This window comes from Scyliorhinus torazame, chromosome 3 (assembly GCF_047496885.1).
Source record: "Scyliorhinus torazame isolate Kashiwa2021f chromosome 3, sScyTor2.1, whole genome shotgun sequence".
Taxonomy (NCBI): Eukaryota; Metazoa; Chordata; class Chondrichthyes; order Carcharhiniformes; family Scyliorhinidae; genus Scyliorhinus; species Scyliorhinus torazame.
The window spans coordinates 90,619,435-90,644,734 of NC_092709.1; the positions used below are offsets into that span (position 1 = coordinate 90,619,435).

The window sequence follows — 25,300 nt, forward strand, 5'->3', positions numbered from 1 at the left end:
CAAACTCCACTGGGTCAGCTTATACATGAAGAATAAAAAGTTAAGCATGGTGCTAGATGGTTCCCCGTTGGCGATGGAAAGGTGGCCAGCAAGTGGTTGAGGTGGAGGATGTTGGGGAAAATATTTACTGCCAATATTATGGAAGAATTCAAAAGAAAGCTGCTAGTCATCAGGGGCGGGATTCTCCGGCCTCCCATTCGCGTGTTTCTTGGCGGCGGGAAGCGATGTGCCGTTCACTGGCAGCAGGATTCCATGCTCTCGCTGCTGTCAATGGGAATCCCCATTGATGCCATCCCACCCCGCCGGGAAACCAGCGGAGAATTCCAGCCCAGGCTCCAAGCAATGTGGAAATAAGCACAGTGATTAGCTCAAGTCTCCAGAACATTTGTAAACCATTGTCCTGCAGCACTTCTTTTAAAACAGGTAGCAACACTAACTTGCATGATTTCTATTTGGTTAGGCACAATAAGATCTTGTATAAAATCTGAAGGACTTACTTGAGGCAGTGCGTTTAACATTGGTGCTCGGATTTGCTTTTTTCACTTGACTGTTTCCAACCTTCTGCTTTGTGGTCATACCATTTACTATTGTTGGCATCTTCTTTCCTTTTGCCTAGTTTAGCAAGGAAATAAACATTTATTAATAAATATCCAACGATGTTCCCTCAGGTTTCCTTGTCTTTGATTTTGTTAAATTTAGCATTGCCAAAAATATACCCCAACTATCCATCAAAGTACAACACCCCTCTAACTGACTGAACTCATTATAAAGCAAGTGCAGCACTTTCAAAAACTAATAAGTGACGCCATGTTAATAGTCGAGTACAAGTTCCATCACTGAGATTCCATATTGGTCACCTTGCTGTGGGAGCGCGCTGACTGCACACCAGGAGATTCCCGATATGAAGTGCTGGGAAGGAGAGTGGAGGCAAAAATCTCATTCACTTCCCAGCTAGTGACTGGAGGAGCCCCATCAATGTTTGAGGCCTCAGAGCACATTTTTTTTTTTCATACTCGGACAGGGCAGCAGAGATTTTGGAAAACAGGAGAGAAGATGGAAAGATGCCCCCCACAAAAAAAAATATAAAATAAATCTGGAATAAAACATAAAACCCTAACTTCAGCAATGATGAACATGAAAGCATGTCCTAAAAATCCAACCGATTCAAGGATGTCCTTCAAGGAAGAAAAATCTGCCGTCCTTACATTCTTTGAATCTGGCCTTTGTGAAACTGGTTTCCCAATTAGGAAACTGAACATTCGAACATGGTTCACAAATTTGAGGTTCAAAATAATGACCATTTTCTTCCAGTACAGGTCTGTAGCAGGAACATTCTCTAACACCAGTGTGCAATCAGAAAATTAAACTGATGTGCAAACAGGGTACACAGGATCACTAAAACGTGATTGGTGGCCAAGTCGATATGTTGTCAAAAACTTGCGAAGGGTGCACACTCTCTGCCCTTAACCTCTAATATAAGTTCAACTGCTAATGGAGGGCTATCAACATGATGAAAGATGCTCTTTGGTCTGCCCAAAACTTGTTGTTCCTCCAGTTCAAAGAGCTGATGATGACCAAGTGTTGCAGACTGGCAGATTCCAGAGCCCAGTACTCTGTATAGATGGATGCACTAAAGCTTGGGGCAATTGCTGCAAAGGACGCACTGGGGAAAAGCCACAGTCCAAAGCCCTCCTGCCATAGTATAAGGGGGGACTGAAAACTTGCAAAACCCCTTAGGCTAGATGTCTGACATGGAATAAATACTGTAAATATGAGCTAACATTGTAAGTGCAGTGAGGCACCTCAGAGTGCGACACGTGTTGCAAAAAACTTATTTTGTTTCCACTTTACATAAAGTCAACTTTGAACTGCTATGGAATCTACTTCCATAAATTCTTCAAATAAAGAATATTTTTGGTTAAAAAACCTACTGCCACAATATTCAATCACACTTTTGCGTCAACATTTACTGCTATAAATAGTTTTGTAAACATTTCTCAAAGAATTGTTTATGTAAATTCACAATGTAGTTCAGTCTCTGACCACCAGGAGACTCTGGAACAAATTTCTGCAATCTTCCTGGAGACAACTACTTGCATTTACATAGCACTTTGAATGCAATAAATGTCTTGGAAAGCTTTACAAAACCGCAAATCCTGTATTTACATAGAACCTTTTTATCAGAAATGCTAGTTTCACGGAATGGAGAAAAGTGATAGGGTTGTGTTACATTCTGGTGCTTGGCCAGTCAGAATAAGTGCACAAGAGAACGTCTAGTTCGTGACTAGCTAAATATATATTGTTAAACAATAAAGTGGGTTAGATAGCCATGAGAAAATTATCAAAAACTATTATAAATTATCTGAAAGCGACTACATGGTAGCACAATGGTTAGCACTGTTGCGTCACAGCGCCAGAGTCCCAGGCTTGATTCCCGGCTTGGGTCACTGTCTGCGCGGAGTCTGCACGTTTTCTCTGTGTATGCATGGGTTTCCTCCAGGTGCTCCGGTTTCCTCCCACAAGTCCCGAAAGACGTGCTGTTAGGTGAATTGGACATTCTGAATTCTCCCTCTGTACCTGAATAAGCGCCTGAATGTGGTGACTAGGGGCTTTTCGCAGTAACTTCACTGCAGTGTTAATGTAAGCCTACTTGTGACAATAAAGATTATTACAAATGTGACTGTCCGCTATGAGGACCATCCCCAGACTCCCTGAGGTAACAGTGTCACATGGTTGTTCTCTACGGCCATCTGCTGGTTGGAGGTCGTATACTATTTACATGATAGCTTAAGCGCATCATCACAGGTTACAAACTGTCAGTTGGCACTGGCTACTCCCCTCGACCACATGAAATCACTTGAACACACACTACCCTGTTCAATAAGTTGCGGAGGAAAGCCGAGAGTGCGGACTTTTAAGGAGCACCTTCACGGTAACCAGGAGTGAATCCCTGGAAGCGGTTTTCTCCCAAGTATGGGCTGATCTCTGAGGTGAGAGTGATTAAAGACAAAGACGGGGACAAATTGCCCAATTATAATCTATGATGTGGAGATGCTGGCGTTGGACTGGGGTGAGCACAGTAAGAAGTCTTACAACACCAGGTTAAAGTCCAACAGATTTGTTTCAAATCACTAGCTTTCGGAGCACTGCTCCTTCCTCAGGTGAATGAAGAGGTAGATTCCAGAAACATATATATATATATATATATATAGACAAAGTCAAAGATGCAAGACAATGCTTTGAATGCGAGCATTTGCAGGTAATTAAGTCTTACAGATCCAGAGAGAGGGGTAATCCCAGGTTAAAGAGTTGTGAATTGTCTCATGCCAGGACAGTTGGTAGGATTTTGCAAGCCCAGCCAGATGGTGGGGGGGTGAATGTCAATTATAATCTAGGTATGCAAACAGATCTCCAACTCTCCCCTAAACAATAAAAAAAGCAACTGTAACTGAAATGGGAGGTTACATCTCAGAATAAGACTGTCACTGGTTATAGCAGCGGCGTCCTCCATAGCTGCTGCCTCCCGGCCCAGGGACTAGCCGTCTCCCGAGAATTCTATTGCCGAGAGCCTTAGGCGTTGCATCCCACGGATTTGGCTTCATTACTTTCAAAAACCCGGAGCACGCCAGGGATACACTGGAGGCGATGAACGGAAAATCCATTGCCAAGAAAAGGTCTGGAGGCGATGTAAATTTCACTTCAACACTTCAATTTAAACTTAAGTGTTGTTAACCAGTTTCTTCCTAACGACGCTGGTTTTTCACCCTTCACCACAACGATGGGCATTGTTGCACATTGCTCCTTGCATGTGATCAGTTCCAATTGAGGGAATTTTCTCTCCTCCATAAGTGCGTAACTCTATTCGCAGCGGGTGGTGACAACTTTTCATGATAAGAGTGGGTGGGATTCTCCGGTCTTGTCCGTGGCGGGGCCCGTTGCGAGCAGGAATGGAGAATTTGGCGTTGCAGCAAAAATTGGGAACCAGAAAATCCCAGCCGCGAATGAGGACAGAAGATTTCAGACAGTGGTTCAGGAAGTGCACTAAGAGATGCACCCATGTCGACCTCCATTTTACCAGAGCACTATCCAATGCTACTTGGACTACGAAGTTCTGCGTGTTTCTAATGAACATGCTTACGCTTCAGATCGTATGTATCGCAATGACCCATCACTAACCTGTTGCTGTAATGAGCGACTGCCTTTTCCTCCCCCCGGCCTTTTCTCCATTTACCTTCTTCCAACATGCCTTGGCAAGATTACACTTCTTGTTACAGCTGTAGCACCCTGCCTTCACAAACGGACAATTCTGTGCCCCACGGTGGCCAAAATACTGGTAGCAACATTACTGCTACTACCAACTGTTGTCGTTTGGAACTTCTGCTTCGTCAACTGCAGTAGATGACTGGCGATTGCTAATTCTGTCATCTCTCATGTCACGTTGCGCCAGGTCCATGGACAGTGCTGTTTGGCAAGCTATGTCGAAAGTAAACTTTGGCAATATCAAGTCCCTGCGAATGCACTCACTTTTTAAACCATGGACAAATCTGGGCCACAAAGACCTCTCCTGAAATTATCCAAATTTGCAATAAATGGACAGCTTTTTCAAAGCAAGGATAAACTCTCCAATGTCCTCACTGGGCAGCTGATTCCTTGTTCTAACCTGATAGCTTTCAGCAAAGTCCAATGGCCTGGTCAAACTTACACAAAATGTCCGTCAGCTGCATGTCTTTTGCCTTAGCAGGGGTGAGCCTGCTGCTGTCAAAAATATCACCCTTTCCTTTCCCCCGCAGCCTGATTAACATATCAGGATCTTTAGGATATTATTAGCAGTGAAAAACATATCTAGCTGCTTCACAGATGCACCAAAATTCTCTCGATCACAGCTGTCCTCCCCTGTTTCGGTCAATAATACCTGTTGATGCAGCCACCTTTGAAGGACAATTCACTAACCTGTTCAAACAGCCTTTTCTTGATGACAATATTTTTTAAGCCTACTTCTCGACAAAAAAAAAATCTCACATGTTCCTCTAATGGTTTGCTGGAAGCTTCTCCAACACAAATTTGTTCAGCTGGGGAAACCACAATTCAATTGTGCTGTCAGACTGTGATATCTTTGCAAAACCAAAACAGAGTGTGCAGCACGGTGTCCAGTGCCTAATCGAAAACCTATTTAATCTGGGCCGGAATTCCCCGGAGGTTTGCTGGCGTTGGGTTTCTCTGGTCCCGCCGGCAGCATGCCCCTGCCTGTGGGTTTCCCGGCGACATGGGATGACTTCAATGAGAATTCCCATTGGCGGCAACAGGAGCAGAGAATCCCACCTCCAGCAAACAGCGACGGCCTGCCGAGAAACACCCGGCTGGGAGGCCGGAGAATCCCTGGTTTGTTATATACTAATGTATCCAAATGGCCACAAGAGGGTGCCATTACACAACCCAATCGCAGCCAGCACCCCAGTAATTGCTGGAAACGGTTTCCAGTTGAGTTCTTGTGCTGCAAAGTCCTGTCTCTGCCCACTGACCCTGGTGGCTGTCCATCTGTCTGCTGCTGGTCCAGGACTCTTCATTCTTCTAACTAAATGAGGCCTTGCCGTTAAAATCAGCAGGGTCTCTAACCTTGCTGTGTTCATCATCTTCTCTGCTCATCTTTCCATTAAAGATTGGGCCGTAGGTTGATGACTAAATCGCAGACCTATAATTTTAGAGGCGATCATCTTGACACTGCACAAGAAGAGTAACGGCCAAATAGAATTTTAAGTCTAGCAAATTGGAGACTGGAGATGAATGGACCCAATGGCTGGAACAGGGAGCAGAGGATAAAGATGGGCATGACAATAAGTTTAATGGGGGTGGGAATGGAGATGGGGAGGGGGGAGGTGAAAGAGATTGGGGGGTGGAGAAGGGGTGAGGCTGACAGTGAGGGGCAATCCAAGAGGGAGAGGGAAGACAATAGCAGGAAAGTTGTTAGGAGAGAGGGGAGAGGGGAGGAAGAGCAAGAGGAAAAGGAGTGCTGAGATGGGGAAACTAGGATCAGCAAAGGTAGCACTGTTCAGGCATAGGACAACCAGCAACCATGGAAGACATGCACAGCTAATGTAGGGAGGGGCCGGTGGGCCGGATGGATGGGATGTACATTTAGGCAGTTACTGTGAAAGGGGAAATTAAGTGCAGTCGGAGTGGTCAGTGGGCTAAACAGCAGCCATTAGGGAGATGGGATTGGCAGGATGTGGGTGGTTTGGAATGGGAATGCAGTGTATTGAGGGAGTGTATTGTGGTGTGAGGTGGGCAGGGATGGTGGTGGTCAAAACCTTGGCTGAGTGGGAGAGGAAGGGCTTGTATTTATACTTACTTTGACTGGGGAGGGCCGTGTCCATCACTTAATGCACGGACTGTTTCTTAACTGCTCATATCCACCATCAGAAATCCAGTGCTTTCTGCATTGGCGTCAGTTTATTTTCTCGGTGTTGAGATGGAGGGGAGGGTTGTGGTCAGGAGTTTAATTTCCTTTAACACTAATGCCAAACCTTTCATCTGAAGGGCTGTCACTTGGACTTTCTGTACATTGTTCTGGTATCATTATGATTGCCTGGTAGTATTGGTAAAGCTAGCCTTGTTCTTGTATACTCTTGCACTGTGTGAGCAGAAAGCGACAAGACAAAATGTTTGGGACTGTCCTCAACACGTCAATGCAGATAATCAGCGGTTCAATGAAACCAACAGCTGTACATTGGCTCCCAGTCCTGTTTGACACCCCCCCCCCCCCCCCGGCGAGGTCTGCCATGAGGTCTAGACGTTGAAACAGTTTGATCATATTGAAGCCAACCCAGAAATGCCAAAAATGAAGACCGTTGGAATCTACTGAATACACGATTTGAATTACGCTAATCGTCCTGCAACGCTGCAAATGCTTTGATCAATGCAGGTTTTCACTAATATTGTTAACAAAGATCTGCTCTGACAAGAGCAGTGCCTCCAGGGTTTGATCTCACTCAAACAAAAATGGTCTACACTCAACAAGATCTGCACTCTTCATGCAAGGTCATCCCACCTCACCCTTAAATGGAATTTCAAGGAGAGCCCAGTATGCGACTGTCCAGGGCAGACTGTTGACCCCATTGTGAATGAATGCGGCCCACAAAAACATTGCCGGACAATTCAAAGCAATCCACCCAACAACATGGCTGCCCAACTTGGAGTTAGACGGGTGCGGCATGTGGTGCAGTGAATAGCACTGGGACTGTGGCGCTGAGGACCCGGGTTCGAATCCAGACTTGGGTCACTGTCCGTGTGGAGTTTGCACATTCTCCCCATGTCTGCGTGGGTTTCACCCCCACAATCCAAAGATGTGCAGGTTAGGTGGATTGACCACGCTAAATTGCCCCTTAATTGGAATATATATATATATATATATATAAAATATATAATTGGGTACTCTAAATTTATATTTAAAAAAACTTGGGGTTAGACTTGTAAAGCTGCAAGATGTCATACGCAAGATGAGGAAGAGGAGACTGGTAATGTATCAGGTCTGACTTTAACTCTGCACACCCAGCAGGGACAGGGCAGTTCTGGAATTAAAAGACCTTGCCACCGCATTCTTGCTGTGTCATATTTCTTGGGACTTCCAACTAGGCAGCCCAGATTCTTGCCAGAATCAGGTGGGAACCTCATTACCATCTACAAATCAGGCTCTATGACATAAATAGGATACCAATGCAAGTTTGCGTGAGAACTTGAGAGATGCAGCATGGGGTAATGGAAGGAAATTAACACAGGGGATTTATAAGACCATAAGACATAGTTGCAGAAGTAGGCTATTCAATCCATCAAATCTGCTTTGCTTTCAATAAGATCATGACTGGTCTGTTGTGATAATCCTCAACTCCACTTTCCCTCCTTATCCCCACAACCCTCGATTCTGTTGCTGATTAAAAATGTCTATCTCAACCTTGAACACACTTAATGACGCACCTCTACAGCCCTCTGCAGTAAAGAATTCCACCGGTTCACAACCCGCCGAGAGAAGAAGTTCCTCCTCATCTCTGGCTTAAATGGGCGACCCCTTACTTTGAGATTATGCCCTCTGGTCTCTCCCATAGGAGGAAACAACCTCTCAACATCTACCCTGTCAAGCTCCCTGAGAACCCTCTAAGTCTCAATAAGGTTGCCTCTCATGCTTCTAAACTGCAATGAGTACAGGTCCAACATATTCAACCCCTCCTCAAAAGAAAATCTCTCCATAGCCGGGATCAACCCAGTGAACCTTTTCTGGACTGCTTCCACTGCCAGTATATCTTTCCCTAGATAAAGGGACCAAAAGTGTTCACAGTATTTCAACATGAAGTTGTCCTCTTGCCAAACCTTTTTACATTTTTAATTTAAATAATAGATTTAACAGCCAGGGTGGGGTGTGATGTTGGGGAAAGTGGATGTGGGGCATTGTACAAGGTGGCTGTTTTTTGCCCCCAGGCAGCATGGAGGGCCTCAATGCCGACTCTGGCTTACAAGCGAGTGCTTGCCGGGTCCGGGCACCTAAAACGGCCCCAAGAGTGCTGGAACCTGGAGGCCCATTGGCAAATCCCAGTCAGCCCCTTTCCCACCTCCACAAAAACGGCCCGGAGACTGGAGGCAGAATGGAACTGGGAGACTGGCACACCAACTGACGAGGCTAATTTTCATCTCTACCCAACGTCGATCCTAGCCCTAAGCTGGGTGTGAAAGGTGAGCCCACCATTTCCCATTTCCGCAGGGTACTGCTCATTTTCACAAGGGAGTACATAGAACATACAGTACAGAAGGAGGCCATTCGGCCCATCAAGTCTGCACCGACCCATTTAAGCCCTCATTTCCACCCTATCCCCGTAACCCAATAACCCCTCCTAACCTTTTTGGACACGAAGGGCAATTTATCATGGCCAATCCACCTAACCTGCACGTCTCTGGACTGTGGGAGGAAACTGGAGCACCCGGAGGAAACCCATGCAGACACAAGGAGAACATGCAGACTCCACACAGACAGCGACCCAGCGGGGAATCGAACCTGTGACCCTGGCGCCGCGGTGAAGCCACAGTGCTATCCACTTGTGCTACCGTGTAGGCCGCACAACCTCCCTCATTACTGCAGACTTGCCCCATCTGTTTTATGGAGATTGCTTTCTAACCATGATACATGTCTGAGGTCTTTATTCTGGAATGTCTATTGCCTTTCCCAACAGGTTTGTTGCAGGTGGGATGATGATGAGGTTTCACAGAATATGAACAGAGACTCCTCTACCCATATTAGCATTGCTGAAATAAACTTCCCCAATGACTGAATTCAACTTGTAACCACAGAAGCCAAAGAATGTTTTGATTGGTAAGAGAAGACTGCTCACAGGTATTGAAGGTCAAATGTGTTTTTTTGGAAAGATCCAGTTTGACCACAGGACGCTTTGCCAGAAGTCGACAAGCATTCCCACAACTTTCCTCACAAGGGCATTTCTTCTTATAGTTTCTGCTGCTGATGTATGGCTTCCTCCCAGCTGCCCAACCGCACAAATACTGCTTGTGTGGCTTTGCTTTTTTTTGTCTGGACACTGTTATCAGGTCTGCCCGGCGCCTTGAGAAGCTGAAAGAAATGTATTCTCCCTCATCACCAGTGGTTTAACTCTCTGCTCACTGCAGTCTTTTTGATCAGCCAGACCGATGTAAAACTGGAAACACCAAGGTTCCACTTCCAGATGATGCAATTTACAGTGAACGCTTTCACATAAAGGCTGGAGGCTGTCGCGCATCACAATGAGATGATTGCCACAGTATATTTTGCAGCTCTGAATGGGTTTCTTTTGACTCTGTATCGAGGTAACACTGATATAATCCTGAGTCAGATACCACGCTCTCTGTCTGGCAGGAGAGTTCAGTAGCTGTACCTGAATTACTAATCATGTCAAAACAAATTGAGTACATCACCTGAAGTTACAGGGGCATGTTCAGCATTTTCTAATATGTGTGAAGGTCCACACCAGAGATGCTGGCCTCCTGGTGACCAGATTACATTGCCAAAATGTTTTTTTTTGCCAATGTTATTACACTGCTCGTATTAGCACTGGAAAAATGTATTTAGCATTGCTATATGGAGCAACACAATGCAGAGAAAATGGGCGGAGTTCTCCCATGTCCCCACCGGTGAGGAGGCTCACAAATCGGTTTAACTGCTGGCGTGAAATTCCAGCAGTATCTTCCACTGGTGTCTACCATGGCAAATCTGGAAAACTGCCAGTGGCCAACATGAATCAGATTAACATCCCGCTAATAAGATAAAAAATAGGAACAGAATTAGGTCACTTGGCCCATCGAGTCTGCTCCGCCGTTCGATCATGGCCGATCTCCTCTTGGCCTTAACTCCACCGTCCTGCCTGGTTTAGCACAGGGCTAAATAGCTGGCTTTTAAAGCAGACCAAAGCAGGCCAGTAGCACGGTTCAATTCCCATACCAGCCTCCCCGAACAGGTGCCGGAATGTGGCGACTCGGGGCTTTTCACAGTAACTTCATTTGAAGCCTACTTGTGACAATAAGCGATTTTCATTTCATTAATGAGATGCAGATGAAGGTCAGACCGGAATTTTTACCCATGCCCGATTCTCCGCGACACCAGAGGGAAAACACGGTGGTCTGGAACAACGTGGCGTGCAGAAGTCGGAACTTAGCTGAAGAATACCCGGGGCTGCCTCCGGAGTTGGGATGGAGGCCACCAATGACCCTGGACTTTGGAACACCACAGCAGTGGGTAGTGGCAGCAGCTATAGGCGAATCCTCCAGATTCAGTATCATCGAGGAAGTCCATCTTCCAGCTTCTGAGTGTTCCTGGAGATCCATCTTTTTCAGGAGGTTCATTGGCTTCCTTCAACAGTAGATCAATGATATTGGGCTGCTTTTCAATACAGCCCCCAGATATGATGGTGGAACGTGTGCAATCAAGCCCACGTCACCACGGTATACGGCATTAAACCCCGAGGTCAGGGCTGGAAGATGAGATGTGGTTTCCCGTTGGCGTCAGCAGCGAGAAAGATTCCAAGTCCACGCTCCCACCATGGGACCTAATCCCAGATGGGAGAATACCACCCAATGCCCTGTTGCAATACGATAGGGAGAGGCTGGGACAAATCACTAGAAAAATCTGTGATGCTAAACTAATATTAGAAAAAATATAATGCAGGGATATTGTTGAAGACTTATAGGTTACATTTTTTGTAATCATCTCTAATCTATGATCTTATCATGAATAATGCGCTCCCATTAGGGAGGGGAAAAGCACCACACTGGAACACTCTGCTGTATCTCCTGGTGGGTGACTCGGATTGGAGTCGGTCGAGTCCAAAAGCACGTCAGCTCCCAACCGTAATTGGCAAAGCCCAGAGAAACCTTTCAAAGTGAGGGACGTGAAGTGGAGAGAATTTAACTACAAGCAAAATCTTTTAAAATATTATAAAGGTTAATTTAGTTCAGCCATATTTAATTTGACTTTGAATTTTTTTTCGGGAATGATACCATTATTTAAATAATGTTATGCTTCTGGTAAAATGAAAGAGAAAGCAAAACAAAATTTCTTAAGGAACGTTACTGGATTTAATTAACCTAAATTATGTCATTATGTTGAAAAGAATGACCACATGAAAACATGCAATCATCTAGAGCTACAGATTTAAGAAATGTCACTGTTAAATATTGTCACAACATCTAGTCATGGAGGAATGCTACATTTGCAGCGTAAGATGGTGTTTTTCCTCTCCCTGGGATGTTGTCCTTTGACAGCATTGTGCTAGATGTAGCCACCATGATCTGACAAACTTACCCACTCTGCCAGCTAATTTAGACTCTTAACCGTCAAACGCCACTGGCCAGCAGCACATGTATCATGCAGATTCAGAATAGAATATTCTTTTCATGTTTCATGGATGCTAATGTCCGTGAATAAAACATGTGTGTGGGGCTTGGCCTTTGCCATGCATGACATTTCCACCAGTAAAGGGGCCGTTTTAACTCAAGGTGGGAATCGGCGGGGCGGGGCCTGACTAGGCGAACAGGCTGGTCTCCTAGAACATGCAGTCTGGACGGTTTCAACTTCCAGGTCTTATTTCCATGCTCCAGCTCTGGATCAGTGGGAGTGACGTCACCACTGGCAGGCGGCCTTCTAGGCTAGAGTTGATGAGCTGGAGTCTGAGCTTCAAACACTGAGGCACATCCGGGAGGGGGAGACTTACCTGGACACTGTGTTTCAGAAGGCAGTCACACCTGTCAGAGTAAGTAGTTCAAATCCAGCCAGTGGCCAGGGACAGCAGGGTGTGACTGCAAGTCAGGCAGGTAAAGGGAACCAGCAGTCAGGAACTCAGGAGCCTCAGCCCTTGACCCTGTTCAACAGGTATGAGGCACATGCTCCCTGTGTGGATGGCGAACAGGGCTGTAGGAAGGATGAGTCAGCTGACCAAGGCACCATGGTTCAGCAGGTCATTCAAGGGGAGGGAGTAAATAAGCAAGTTGTAGTTGTAGGGGATTCTATTATCAGAGGGATAGATAGTATCCTTTGTGAGCAGGATAAAGAGTCCCGCATGGTATGTTGCCTGCCCGGTGCTAGGGTGCGGGACATCTCTGACCGGCTTGAAAGGATACTGGAGAGGGAGGGGGAGGATCCAGTTGTTGTGGTCCATGTCGGTACCAACAACATAGGCAAGTCTAGAAAAGAGGACCTGTTTAGAGATTATAAAGAGCTAGGATTCAAATTAAAAAACAGGTCCTCAAGGGTCATAATCTCCGGATTACTGCCCGAGCCATGTGCAAATTGGCATAGGGAGGCAAGAATAAGGGAAGTTAACACGTGGCTGAAAGAGTGGTGTGGGAAAGAGGGGTTCCTTTTCATGGGACACTGGCATCAGTTTTGGGACAGGGGGGACCTATACCGTTGGGATGGTCTCCACCTGAACCGAGCTGGGACCAGTATTCTGGCGAAAAGAGTAAATAGGGTGGTCAATCGGACTTTAAACTAGAGATTGGGGGGGAAGGGAAAGTCAGGGAACAAAGAGGTGAAGTAATCAGTGGGAAGCGTAGCTGCTTAGGAACACAAAAAAGCCAGGACTCAGGAGAGGTTACGATAGTCCCCATCCCACAAAATATGACACTGTATGGAAAGGCTCAGTAAACCAAGGTCCACCACACTAAGAAAACAAAAAGGGACGGTCAATAGAGAATTAAAGGTGCTATATTTAAATGCGCGCAGTGTACGGAACAAGGTAGATGAGCTTGTGGACCAGATTATGACTGGCAGGTATGATGTGGTAGGCATCACAGAGACGTGGTTGCAGGGGGTTCAGGACTGGCATTTAAACATCCAGGGATTCACAACCTATCGAAAAGACAGAGAGGTGGGCAGAGGGGGCGGGGTTGCCTTGTTAATTAGGAATGAAATTAAATCAATAGCACTAAATGACATAGGGTCAGATGATGTGGCGTCTGTGTGGAGTTGAGGAACCGACGTCCGGGTGCGGCGATGACCAGCTGAGTCGCACGTTTCGGCAGCACCCGGTGAAACGGACTTTTGGGCTCTTGATAGGAGCCCCAACGGCAATTTGGACGGCTAAAAACACTGTGCGGTAAACCAGAAGGGAATCCCCCCTGGATACGGATGAAAAAAGGAGGAGAAAGTGGCCGGATTGCAGTGGATCCTTGAGAACAGCGGCAAGGAAGGCAAGCAAAAACCAAGGTGGCGTCGGAAGGTGGCAGTTTAACATGGGGCCCTGAACAACAAGAGTTCTTGAAATGCTGTGTGGGAGAGCTCAAAAAGGAAATGAAGAAAGAGCTGTTGGCCCCGATACTACAGGCGATCGAAGGGCTAAAGGAGGAACAAAAGACCCAGGAGCGGGAGCTTCGGGTCTTGAAGGCAAAGGCAGCCGAGAATGAGGACGACATACAGGGCCTGGTGGTGAAGACGGAGACGCATGAGGCACATCAGAAACGATGTGTGGAAAGGTTGGAGGCACTGGAGAACAACGCAAGGAGGAACAACCTGAGGATTCTTGGTCTTCCTGAAGGTGTGGAGGGAGCGGACGGCGGGGCATATGTGAGCACGATGCTGCACTCGTTAATGGGAGCGGAGGCCCCGGCGGGTCCGTTGGAGGTGGAGGGAGCATACCGAGGGATGGCGCGAGGACCGAGAGCAGGAGAAATTCCCAGAGCCATAGTGGTGAGATTCCTCCGTTTTAAGGATAGAGAAATGGTCCTTAGATGGGCAAAGAAAACTCGGAGCAGTAAATGGGAGAACGCGGTGATCCGCGTTTATCAAGACTGGAGTGCGGAGGTGGCGAGAAGGAGGGCGAGCTTTAATCGGGCCAAGGCGGTGCTTCATAAAAAGAAGATAAAATTTGGAATGCTGCAACCGGCAAGACTGTGGGTCACATATCGAGGGAGGCACCACTACTTTGAGACGGCGGATGAAGCGTGGACTTTTATTGTGGAAGAAAAACTGGAATGAGCGGGTTATTAAAAAGAACGTTTGAACAAAGTGGTGGGGCGCAAAGAGGGGGGTTTAAAAGGGGGGAAAGAGGAGTTTTATGTACTAATCCTGCGATGTGGTAACTTTTCTCTCTCCCACAGGTGGTGATGGGGGGAGGAGGGGAGGTGGAGGAGATGGGGCGTTGGCCATTGGGGGCGGGGCCAAGGGAGAAGCGCGGGCTTGGTTCCCGCGCTATGATAATCATGGCGGGAATAGAGAAGCAGGAAGGAGGGGGCGTCACACGGTGCGAGCCGAGGTCACGGGGGGAAGCCGAGGTCGGCCAGAGTTTGCTGACTTCTGGGAGCAACATGGGGGGAGTAATTACGCTAGCGGGGGATCTAGCGGGGGGGGTGGGAGGGGGGAATTACTGGGTTGCTGCTGCTGGGGAGAGGGGGGAGCTGGTATGGGAGAGGATGGGCGGGGGGGCACCGCCTGGGGGAGATACAGCTGCGTGGGAACCGGGTGAGGAGCTGGAAAAAGGTGATGGCTAATCGACAAGGCTGGGGGGTAGGAAGCCCCCCAACCCGGCGGATCACGTGGAACGTGAGAGGGCTGAACGGGCCGATAAAGAGGGCACGGGTACTCGCACACCTTAAGAAACTTAAGGCAGGTGTGGTTATGTTACAGGAACCCACCTGAAACTGATAGACCAGGTTAGGCTACGCAAAGGATGGGTGGGGCAGGTGTTCCATTCGGGGCTAGATGCAAAAAACAGGGGGGTGGCTATATTAGTGGGGAAGCGGGTAATGTTCGAGGCAAAGACTATAGTGGCGGATAACGGGGGCAGATACGTGATGGTGAGTGGCAAACTACAGGGGGAGACGGTGGTTTTGGTAAACGTATATGCCCCGAACTGGGATGATGCCAATTTTATGAGGCGGATGCTAGGACGCATTCCGGACCTAGAGATGGGAAAACTGATAATGGGGGGAGATTTTAATACGGTGTTGGAACCAGGGCTGGATAGGTCGAAGTCCAGGACTGGAAGGAGGCCGGCAGCAGCCAAGGTACTTAAAGATTTTATGGAGCAGATGGGAGGTGTAGACCCGTGGAGATTTAGCAGACCTAGGAGTAAGGAGTTCTCGTTTTTCTCCTATGTCCATAAAGTCTACACGCGAATAGACTTTTTTGTGCTGGGAAGGGCATTGATCCCGAAGGTGAGCGAAACGGAGTATACGGCTATAGCCATTTCGGACCACGCTCCACACTAGGTAGACTTGGAGATAGGGGAGGAAACAGGAGGGCGCCCACCCTGGAGAATGGACATGGGACTAATGGCAGATGAGGGGGTGTGTCTAAGGGTGAGGGGGTGCATTGAAAAGTACTTGGAACTCAATGATAATGGGGAGGGCCAGGTGGGAGTGGTCTGGGAGGCGTTGAAGGCGGTGGTTAGAGGGGAGCTGATATCAATAAGGGCACATAAAGGGAAGCAGGAGAGTAAGGAACGGGAGCGGTTGCTGCAAGAACTTTTGAGGGTGGACAGACAATATGCGGAAGCACCGGAGGAGGGACTGTACAGGGAAAGGCAAAGGCTACATGTAGAATTTGACTTGCTGACTACGGGCACTGCAGAGGCACAATGGAGGAAGGCACAGGGTGTACAGTACGAATATGGGGAGAAGGCGAGCAGGTTGCTGGCACACCAATTGAGGAAAAGGGGAGCAGTGAGGGAAATAGGGGGAGTGAGGGATGAGGAAGGAGAGATGGAGCGGGGAGCGGAGAGAGTGAATGGAGTGTTCAAGACATTTTATAAAAAATTATATGAAGCTCAACCCCCGGATGGGAGGGAGAGAATGATGGGCTTCTTGGATCGGCTGGAATTTCCCAAGGTGGAAGAGCAGGAAAGGGTGGGACTGGGAGCACAGATCGAGGTAGAAGAAGTGGTGAAAGGAATTAGGAGCATGCAGGCGGGAAAGGCCCCGGGACCGGATGGAATCCCAGTCGAATTCTATAGAAAATATGTGGACTTGCTCGCCCCGGTACTGACGAGGACCTTTAATGAGGCAAAGGAAAGGGGACAACTGCCCCCGACTATGTCTGAAGCAACGATATCGCTTCTCTTAAAGAAGGAAAAGGACCCGCTACAATGCGGGTCCTATAGACCTATTTCCCTCCTAAATGTAGATGCCAAGATCCTGGCCAAGGTAATGGCAATGAGAATAGAGGAATGTGTCCCGGGGGTGGTCCACGAGGACCAAACTGGGTTTGTGAAGGGGAGACAGCTGAACACGAATATACAGAGGTTGTTAGGGGTAATGATGATGGCCCCACCAGAGGGGGAAACGGAGATAGTAGTGGCGATGGATGCCGAGAAAGCATTTGATAGAGTGGAGTGGGATTATTTGTGGGAGGTGTTGAGGAGATTTAGTTTTGGAGAGGGGTATGTTAGATGGGTGCAGCTGTTGTATAGGGCCCCGATGGCGAGCGTGGTCACGAATGGACGGGGATCTGCATATTTTCGGCTCCATAGAGGGACAAGGCAGGGATGCCCTCTGTCCCCATTATTGTTTGCACTGGCGATTGAGCCCCTGGCGATAGCGTTGAGGGGTTCCAAAAAGTGGAGGGGAGTACTTAGAGGAGGGAAAGAACACCGGGTATCTTTGTATGCGGACGATTTGCTACTATACGTGGCAGACCCGGCGGAGGGGATGCCAGAAATAATGCGGATACTTGGGGAGTTTGGGGATTTTTCAGGGTATAAATTGAACATGGGGAAAAGTGAGTTGTTTGTGGTGCATCCAGGGGAGCAGAGTAGAGAAATAGAGGACCTACCGTTGAGGAAGGTAACAAGGGACTTTCGTTACCTGGGGATCCAGATAGCCAAGAATTGGGGCACATTGCATAGGTTAAATTTAACGCGGTTGGTGGAACAAATGGAGGAGGATTTCAAGAGATGGGATATGGTATCCCTGTCACTGGCAGGGAGGGTGCAGGCGGTTAAGATGGTGGTCCTCCCGAGATTCCTCTTTGTGTTTCAGTGCCTCCCGGTGGTGATCACGAAGGCTTTTTTTAAAAGGATTGAAAAGAGCATCATGGGTTTTGTGTGGGCCGGGAAGACCCTGAGAGTGAGGAAGGGATTCTTACAGCGTAGCAGGGATAGCGGGGGGCTGGCACTACCGAGCCTAAGTGAGTATTATTGGGCCGCTAATATTTCAATGGTGAGTAAGTGGATGGGAGAGGAGGAGGGAGCGGCGTGGAAGAGATTAGAGAGGGCGTCCTGTAGGGGGACTAGCCTACAGGCTATGGTGACAGCCCCATTGCCGTTCTCACCGAGGAACTACACCACAAGCCCGGTGGTGGTGGCTACACTGAAGATTTGGGGTCAGTGGAGACGGCATAGGGGAAAGACTGGAGCCTTGGGGGTCCCCGATAAGAAACAACCATAGGTTTGCCCCGGGGGGAATGGATGGGGGATATGGAATGTGGCAAAGAATAGGAATAACGCAACTGAAAGATCTGTTTGTGGATGGGAAGTTCGCGAGTCTGGGAGCGCTGACCGAGAAATATGGGTTGCCCCAAGGGAATGCATTCAGGTATATGCAACTGAGGGCTTTTGCGAGGCAACAGGTGAGGGAATTCCCGCAGCTCCCGACACAAGAGGTGCAGGACAGAGTGATCTCAAAGACATGGGTGGGGGATGGTAAGGTGTCAGATATATATAGGGAAATGAGGGACGAAGGGGAGACTATGGTAGATGAACTAAAAGGGAAATGGGAAGAAGAGCTGGGGGAGGAGATCGAGGAGGGGCTGTGGGCAGATGCCCTAAGCAGGGTAAACTGGTCGTCCTCGTGTGCCAGGCTAAGCCTGATTCAGTTAAAGGTATTACACAGGGCGCATATGACTGGAGCACGGCTCAGTAAATTTTTTGGGGTGGAGGATAGGTGTGCGAGGTGCTCGAGAAGCCCAGCGAATCATACCCATATGTTTTGGTCATGCCCGGCACTACAGGGGTTTTGGATGGGGGTGACAAAGGTGCTTTCAAAAGTTGTAGGGGTCCGGGTCGAACCAAGCTGGGGGTTGGCTATATTTGGGGTTGCACAAGAGCCGGGAGTGCAGGAGGCGAGAGAGGCCGATGTTTTGGCCTTTCCGTCCCTAGTAGCCCAGCGCAGGATATTGCTAATGTGGAAAGAAGCCAAGCCCCCGGGGGTGGAGACCTGGATAAATGACATGGCGGGGTTTATAAAGCTAGAGCGGATTAAGTTCGTCCTAAGGGGGTCGGCTCAAGGGTTCACCAGGCGGTGGCAACCGTTCGTCGAATACCTCGCAGAAAGATAGACGGAATGGAAAAAAGAAGGCAGCAGCAGCAGCCCAGGATGGGGGGGGGGGGGGGGGGGGGGGGGAGAGAGAGAGGAGGAGGAGGAACCAGAAGGACTCTCAGGGTTGTTAATATATACTGTATAATATATATAGGCCGTTGCTACAGATAATTATATATTGGACTGTTAAATTATATTTTTGGAGAGTGTTACTTGTGACCAGGCAGTTGCCAATTAGGGCTAGTTTTCATTTTTGTTATTTATTATTTATTCATTTTTTGTTTATAAAATAGGTCATTGTTATTTGTGTTGTTATAATATTGTGTAAAGGATGCACAATGTACTGTGTTGGTTGACCAAACATTTTCAATAAAATATTTATAAAAAAAAAGAGTTGAGGAACCACAAAGGCAAAAAAACCATAATGAGAGTTATGTACAGGCCTCCTAACAGTGGTCAGGACCACGAAATGCACCACGAAATAGAAAGTGCATGTCAGAAGGGCAAGGTCACAGTGATCATGGGGGACTTCAATATGCAGGTGGACTGGGTAAATAATGCTGCCAGTGGACCCAAGGAAAGTGAATTCATTGAATGTTTACAGGAGGGTTTTTTGGAACAGCTTGTGATGGAGCCCACGAGGGAACAGGCCATTCTGGACTTAGTGTTATGTAATGAGCCAGACTTGATTAAGATCTTAAAGTAAGGGAACACTTAGGAGGCAGTGATCATAATATGGTAGAATTCAATCTCCAATTTGAAAGAAAGAAGGTAGAATCAGATGTAAAGGTGTTGCAGTTAAATAAAGGTAACTACAGGGGCATGAGGGAGGAACTGACGAAAATCGACTGGGAGCAGAGCCTAGTGGGAAAGACAGTAGAACAGCAATGGCAGGAGTTTCTGGGAGTAATTGAGGTCACAGCACAGAGGTTCATCCCAAAGAAAAGAAAGGCTATCAGAGGGGGGATTAGGCAGCCATGGCTGACAAAGGAAGTTAGGGAATGCATCAAAGCAAAAGAGAAAGCCTATAATGTGGCAAAGAGTAGTGGGAAGTCAGAAGATTGGGAAGGCTACAAAAACAAACAGAGGATAACAAAGAGGGAAATAAGGAAAGAGAGGATCAATTATGAAGGTAGGCTAGTCAGTAACATTAGGAATGATAGTAAAAGTTTCTTTAAATACATTAAAAACAAACGGGAGGCAAAAGTAGACATTGGGCCGCTCCAAAATGACGTTGGTAATCTAGTGATGGGAGACAAGGAAATAGCTGAGGAACTAAATAAGTACTTAGCGTCAGTCTTCACAGTAGAAGACATGAGTAATAAACCAACAATTCAGGAGAGTCAGGGGGCAGAGTTGAATATGGTAGCCATCACAAAGGAGAAAGTGCTAGAGAAACTAAGAGGTCTAAAAATTGATAAATCTCCGGGCCCAGACGGGCTACTTCCTAGAGTTCTAAAGGAGATAGCTGAAGAAATAGTGGAGGCGTTAGTTATGATCTTTCAAAAGTCACTGGAGTCAGGGAAAGTCCCAGAGGATTGGAAAATCGCTGTTGTAACCCCCCTGTTCAAGAAGGGAACAAGGAAAAAGATGGAAAATTATAGGCCAATTAGCCTAACCTCGGTTGTTGGCAAGATTGTTAAGGATGAGATTTCTAAATTCTTGGAAGTGCAGGGTCGGATTAGGACAAGTCAGCATGGATTTAGTAAGGGGAGGTCGTGCCTGACAAACCTGTTAGAGTTCTTTGAAGAGATAACAAATAGGTTAGACCAAGGAGAGACAATGGATGTTATCTATCTTGACTTCCAAAAGGCCTTTGATAAGGTGCCTCACGGGAGACTGCTGAGTAAAATAAGGCCCATGGTATTCGAGGCAAGGTACTAACATGGATTGACGATTGGCTGTCAGGCAGAAGGCAGAGAGTTGGGATAAAAGGTTCTTTTTGGGAATGGCAACCGGTGACGAGTGGTGTCCCGCAGGGTTCAGTGTTGGGGCCACAGCTGTTCTCTTTATATATTAATGATCTAGATGACGGGTCTGGGGGCATTCTGGCTAAGTTTGCCGATGATACAAAGATAGGTGGAGGGGCAGGTAGTATGGAGGAGGTGGGGAGGCTGCAGAGAGATTTAGACAGTTTAGGAGAGTGGTCCAAGAAATGGCTGATGAAATTCAACGTGGGCAAGTGCGAGGTCTTGCACTTTGGAAAAAAGAATAGAGGCATGGACTATTTTCTAAACGGTGACAAAATTCATAATGCTGAAGTGCAAAGGGACTTGGGAGTCATAGTCCAGGATTCTCTAAAGGTAAACTTGCAGGTTGAGTCCGTAATTAAGAAAGCAAATGCAATGTTGTCATTTATCTCAAGAGGCTTGGAATATAAAAGCAGGGATGTACTTCTGAAGCTTTATAAAGCATTAGTTAGGCCCCATTTAGAATACTGTGAGCAATTTTGGGCCCCACACCTCAGGAAGGACATACTGGCACTGGAGCGGGTCTAGCGGAGATTCATACGGATGATCCCAGGAATGGTAGGCCTAACATACGATGAACGTCTGAGGATCCTGGGATTATATTCATTGGAGTTTAGGAGGTTGAGGGGAGATCTAATAGAAACTTACAAGATAATGAATGGCTTACATAGGGTGGACATAGGGAAGTTGTTTCCATTAGCAGGGGAGACTAGGACCCGGGGGCACAGCATTAGAATAAAAGGGAGTCACTTTAGAACAGAGATGAGGAGAAATTTCTTCAGCCAGAGAGTGGTGGGTCTGTGGAATTCATTGCCACAGAGGGTGGTGGAGGCCGGGACGTTGAGTGTCTTTAAGGCAGAAGTTGATAAATTCTTGATTTACCGAGAAATTAAGGGCTATGGAGAGAGAGCGGGTAAATGGAGTTGAAATCAGCCATGATTGAATGTTGGAGTGGACTCGATGGGCCGAACGGCCTTACTTCCACTCCTATGTCTTATGGTCTTATGGTTAGGATACTCCACATCTATACAAATGGGTACAGCATGCGTTGCAATGCTCCATCCATTGGCAGCTCCAAACTGCCTTAGGCACCTATGTCCACTAACGGGCCAAAGCTTGTGTATTATAAATAGGCTACAGCCTAAAATAAATGGGTGCCCACTCAGTCCAGAAGACGACTCCGGAAAAAATATTAGCAGGTGACTAGGAGTGGAAACAGGACATTCAATTTAGTCCCATGATTTTCACAGGCTTACCACCATGCTCCTGCCCAATGGAGGCCATAAAATTCAACTCGCGTGGGGGGCATGGTAGCACAGTGGTTAGAACAGCTGCTTCGCAGCTCCAGGGTCCCAGGTTCGATTCCCGGCTTGGGTCACTGTCTGTTCGGAGTTTGCACTTTCTCCCTGGGTCTGCGTGGGTTTCCTCCGGATGCTCCGGTTTCCTCCTACTGTCCAAAGATGTGCAGGTTAGGTGGATTGGCCATGATAAATTGCCCTTGGTGTCCAAAAAGGTTGGGTGGGGTTACTGGGTTACAGGGATGGGATGGAGGTGTGGGCTTAGGTAGGGTGCTCTTTCCAAGGGCCGGTGCAGACTCGATGGGCCGAATGGCCTCCTTCTGCACTGTAAATTCTATGGTTCTTTCAATGGGGGAGTCAGAGAAAACTGCTGCGGAAAATGAAAGAAGAGAAAACGGAGACAGTGACCCACAGTAAGACCTCAAATAAAGCAAAGTGGGCGGGGAGAGTTTATATAATAAGAATGATATGCATTGCATGACAATCTTAAAAAGGACAACGTCCCTGGGATTTATGACTTCCCATAAGGGTTGACAGAAAATCTTTATTGTCGAATGATGCCAGGCATTGTTGCAGTGTCGGTAAAAGTCCAGCAGGTGGCTATCTTTGCTTTACTTCTGCTTCAGACTAAAGTTCTGCAACAAATTGAATCAGTTTCCAATTCACAAGAAGACATATGGCAACATGCCGTGTAACTAGAGATTATTCATAGTTGCCTCATGTTGGAAACAGTACCATAAAATCCCAAGGGCAATGACGTTGAAATGATTTGAGCTGCCAATTCCTGAAAGAGCTACTAAAGTTCTGGAAAACTTTAAAATTAGGGTACACGATATACCGAGCTAATTTCTTAACATCTATAATACTAATAGATTGGGGAGATCTCCACTTGTCTTCTGTAAATTCAGTAGAAGAGCCAGCCCTGTAACTGCCAGATAACCAGCGTAATTGCCTTTTATGCTGCTTTCCAGGGATTCCTCAGCTCCTTAGTCCAAGTTGCAATAAACAATCAAAAGAACCTTCTCTGAAATTAACCTCCAAAGCTTTTAGTACAGGTAACAGAGCAATCAGGCAGAAAGTGCCTATTTAAAAAGTAGGGCGGTTAATACTTACTCTGCCTGGAAAAAGGGCACCGATTTGTTTTTGAAAATGTAAAAACATAAGAATGCCACATGTATCATATAATTGGTGGATTACAGAAGTACCTGTGGGGTTGTTTTGACTGCTCCCTTTTCTGCAGCAGGGATGTTAGTTTTATTAGTCAGAGACCGCGTGGAAGACAGAGGTGAAGAAGCGTGAGTTTTGTTATTCTTAGAGGACAGTTTCTCAGTGGAAAGCCTACTCTGGACCCCAAGTGGTTGCGATTTGCGAGCAATTGGTTTTGGTGGCGGAACGTTGTCATACAGGTCAGTGCTGTCAGCGTGAACTTCCTCATACCAGTGCGTATTAGCGTTAGTAGTGAAAACCTCTTGTTCCTGTGATATACAATATAGAACAAGCTTCAGCTGTTAGAAGCAATAACATGCAGATTAAATGCAATGTCTAACAAAGATATAGCAGTACTGTGAATATAGCCAAAGTACAGAGTACTAAAAGAACCAGACTCATGCATCTTATACCCTATTAGCATAATTCGTGAAACTACTTCTTGTTATTCATGAGGTGAAATTTAACTTTTTTTAATCAAAATAAGGTTTGAGCACACTTCCAGCTGTGCAATCAGTGTTGGAACTAATTTGCAACAACAGAATGGTAAAAACCTATCTGATTCAGTGCTGAGAAAACACCTGGGTAGTATTCAAATTTAGATCCATCAAACTCAGAGAATGTTTTTTTAGATGGTTTTAAATATATAGAGACCAGTGCACTGGGGAAGAATGTTTGTTCATTGCACAAATGTTAAAATAATATTTTCTCCTCCCGCCAGTAACAGCGCAAACTAGCAAATATATTTCAGAACCGCTGCACTAACAACACCCAATTTTCATAGGCAGTCAAAAATTGATTCTGAATGCTGATGTGCCATCTCCACGAATAACTGAAGCATAAAATGCTCGCGAGCTAATGGTGACATTGTCATCCACTGAGCTGCTTAAAATATCCCACAACTGTCAGTTCAATTCAGGTGGTTCACAGGGAGCCACTATACTATAAGGTTAAGGGATTTAAATTGCTCATAATGATTTCAGTATACAACTCCAAAGCCTTTCATGCTCTCGATTGTTGTACCAACTATTTTGTTCATCTTTATAATCACAAAATGGTTGTAGATTTTCCAGCGCATTCCCTTATTCACTTACCTACCCATATTAATGGAGTGTTGTCAATAACTAATTAGCGACTTCCGGTTGCGGCTATGCGGAGCTAAGCCGCACGATTCGGCAGCTCCCGCGATTACGGACTTTCGGGCTCGCTAGAGGAGCCCCAACGGAATTTTTTTTACAGACAACCCGTGGGGAAGAGAAGAGCGAGGTCCCCTACCGACTTTTATGGACCGGACCCGAATTGCAACGGCCAAAAAAGCGGCATTGGAGCAGCGGGAGAAGCGAGGGAAACAAAGCAAAATGGCGGCGGCCGGGGACAAAGAGGAGATGCAGGAATTCATCAAGCGCTGCTTTGAGGAGCTGCGTAAGGAGATGCTGGCGCCTATGCTGGCGGTAATTGAAGGACTAGGGATAACCCAGAAGGCCCATGAGGTGAAGATCCAGGAGGTCCAGAAAGAGTGAGTGAGAATGAGGACGAGCTCTTGGGCCTGGCGGTGAGAGTGGAGCGGCACAAGGCGCTACACAAGAAGTGGGCGGGAAGACTCAAAGACCTGGAGAACAAGTCGAGGAGAAATAATCTGAGGATCCTGGGTCTCCCAGAAGGAGTGGAGGGGGCCGATGCTGCGGCATACGCGGGCACGATGATCGGGGCGCTGATGGGCGCGGAGGCCCCTTCGAGGGCGCTGGAGCTGGATGGGGCGCACCGAGTGCTAGCGAGGAAGCCCAAGGCAACTGAGCCGCCAAGGGCGATGGTGGTGAGATTTCACCAGTTTACGGACAGAGAGAGGGTCCTGAAATTGGCCAAGAAGGAGAGGAGTAGCAAGTGGGGCAATGCGGAGATCCGAATATAGCCGGACTGGAGCACGGAGGTTGCCAAGTGGAGAGCGGGTTTCAACCGGGCCAAAGCGGTGCTGCATCGGAAAGGAGTGAAATTTGGAATGCTGCAGCCAGCGCGACTGTGGGTTACATACAAGGACCAACATTACGACTTTGA

The 25,300-nt window shown here is 47.2% G+C and overlaps 1 protein-coding gene across 3 annotated transcripts in view; it reads right to left on the minus strand.

Moving 5' to 3' along the window:
* The window catches only part of afap1 (actin filament associated protein 1), a 342,584-nt gene that overhangs the window by 21,924 nt on the left and 295,360 nt on the right, over nucleotides 1-25,300 (minus strand). For 2 of the 3 annotated variants that reach the window (XM_072495955.1, XM_072495956.1), the window contains exons 13-14: nucleotides 23,248-23,517; nucleotides 498-612 (exon numbers count right to left, since the gene is read on the minus strand). In XM_072495955.1, the coding sequence (XP_072352056.1) occupies nucleotides 498-612; nucleotides 23,248-23,517 (385 nt within the window). The remainder of the gene's footprint in view (nucleotides 1-497; nucleotides 613-23,247; nucleotides 23,518-25,300) is intronic. The other variant, XM_072495957.1, reaches the window with a different exon arrangement.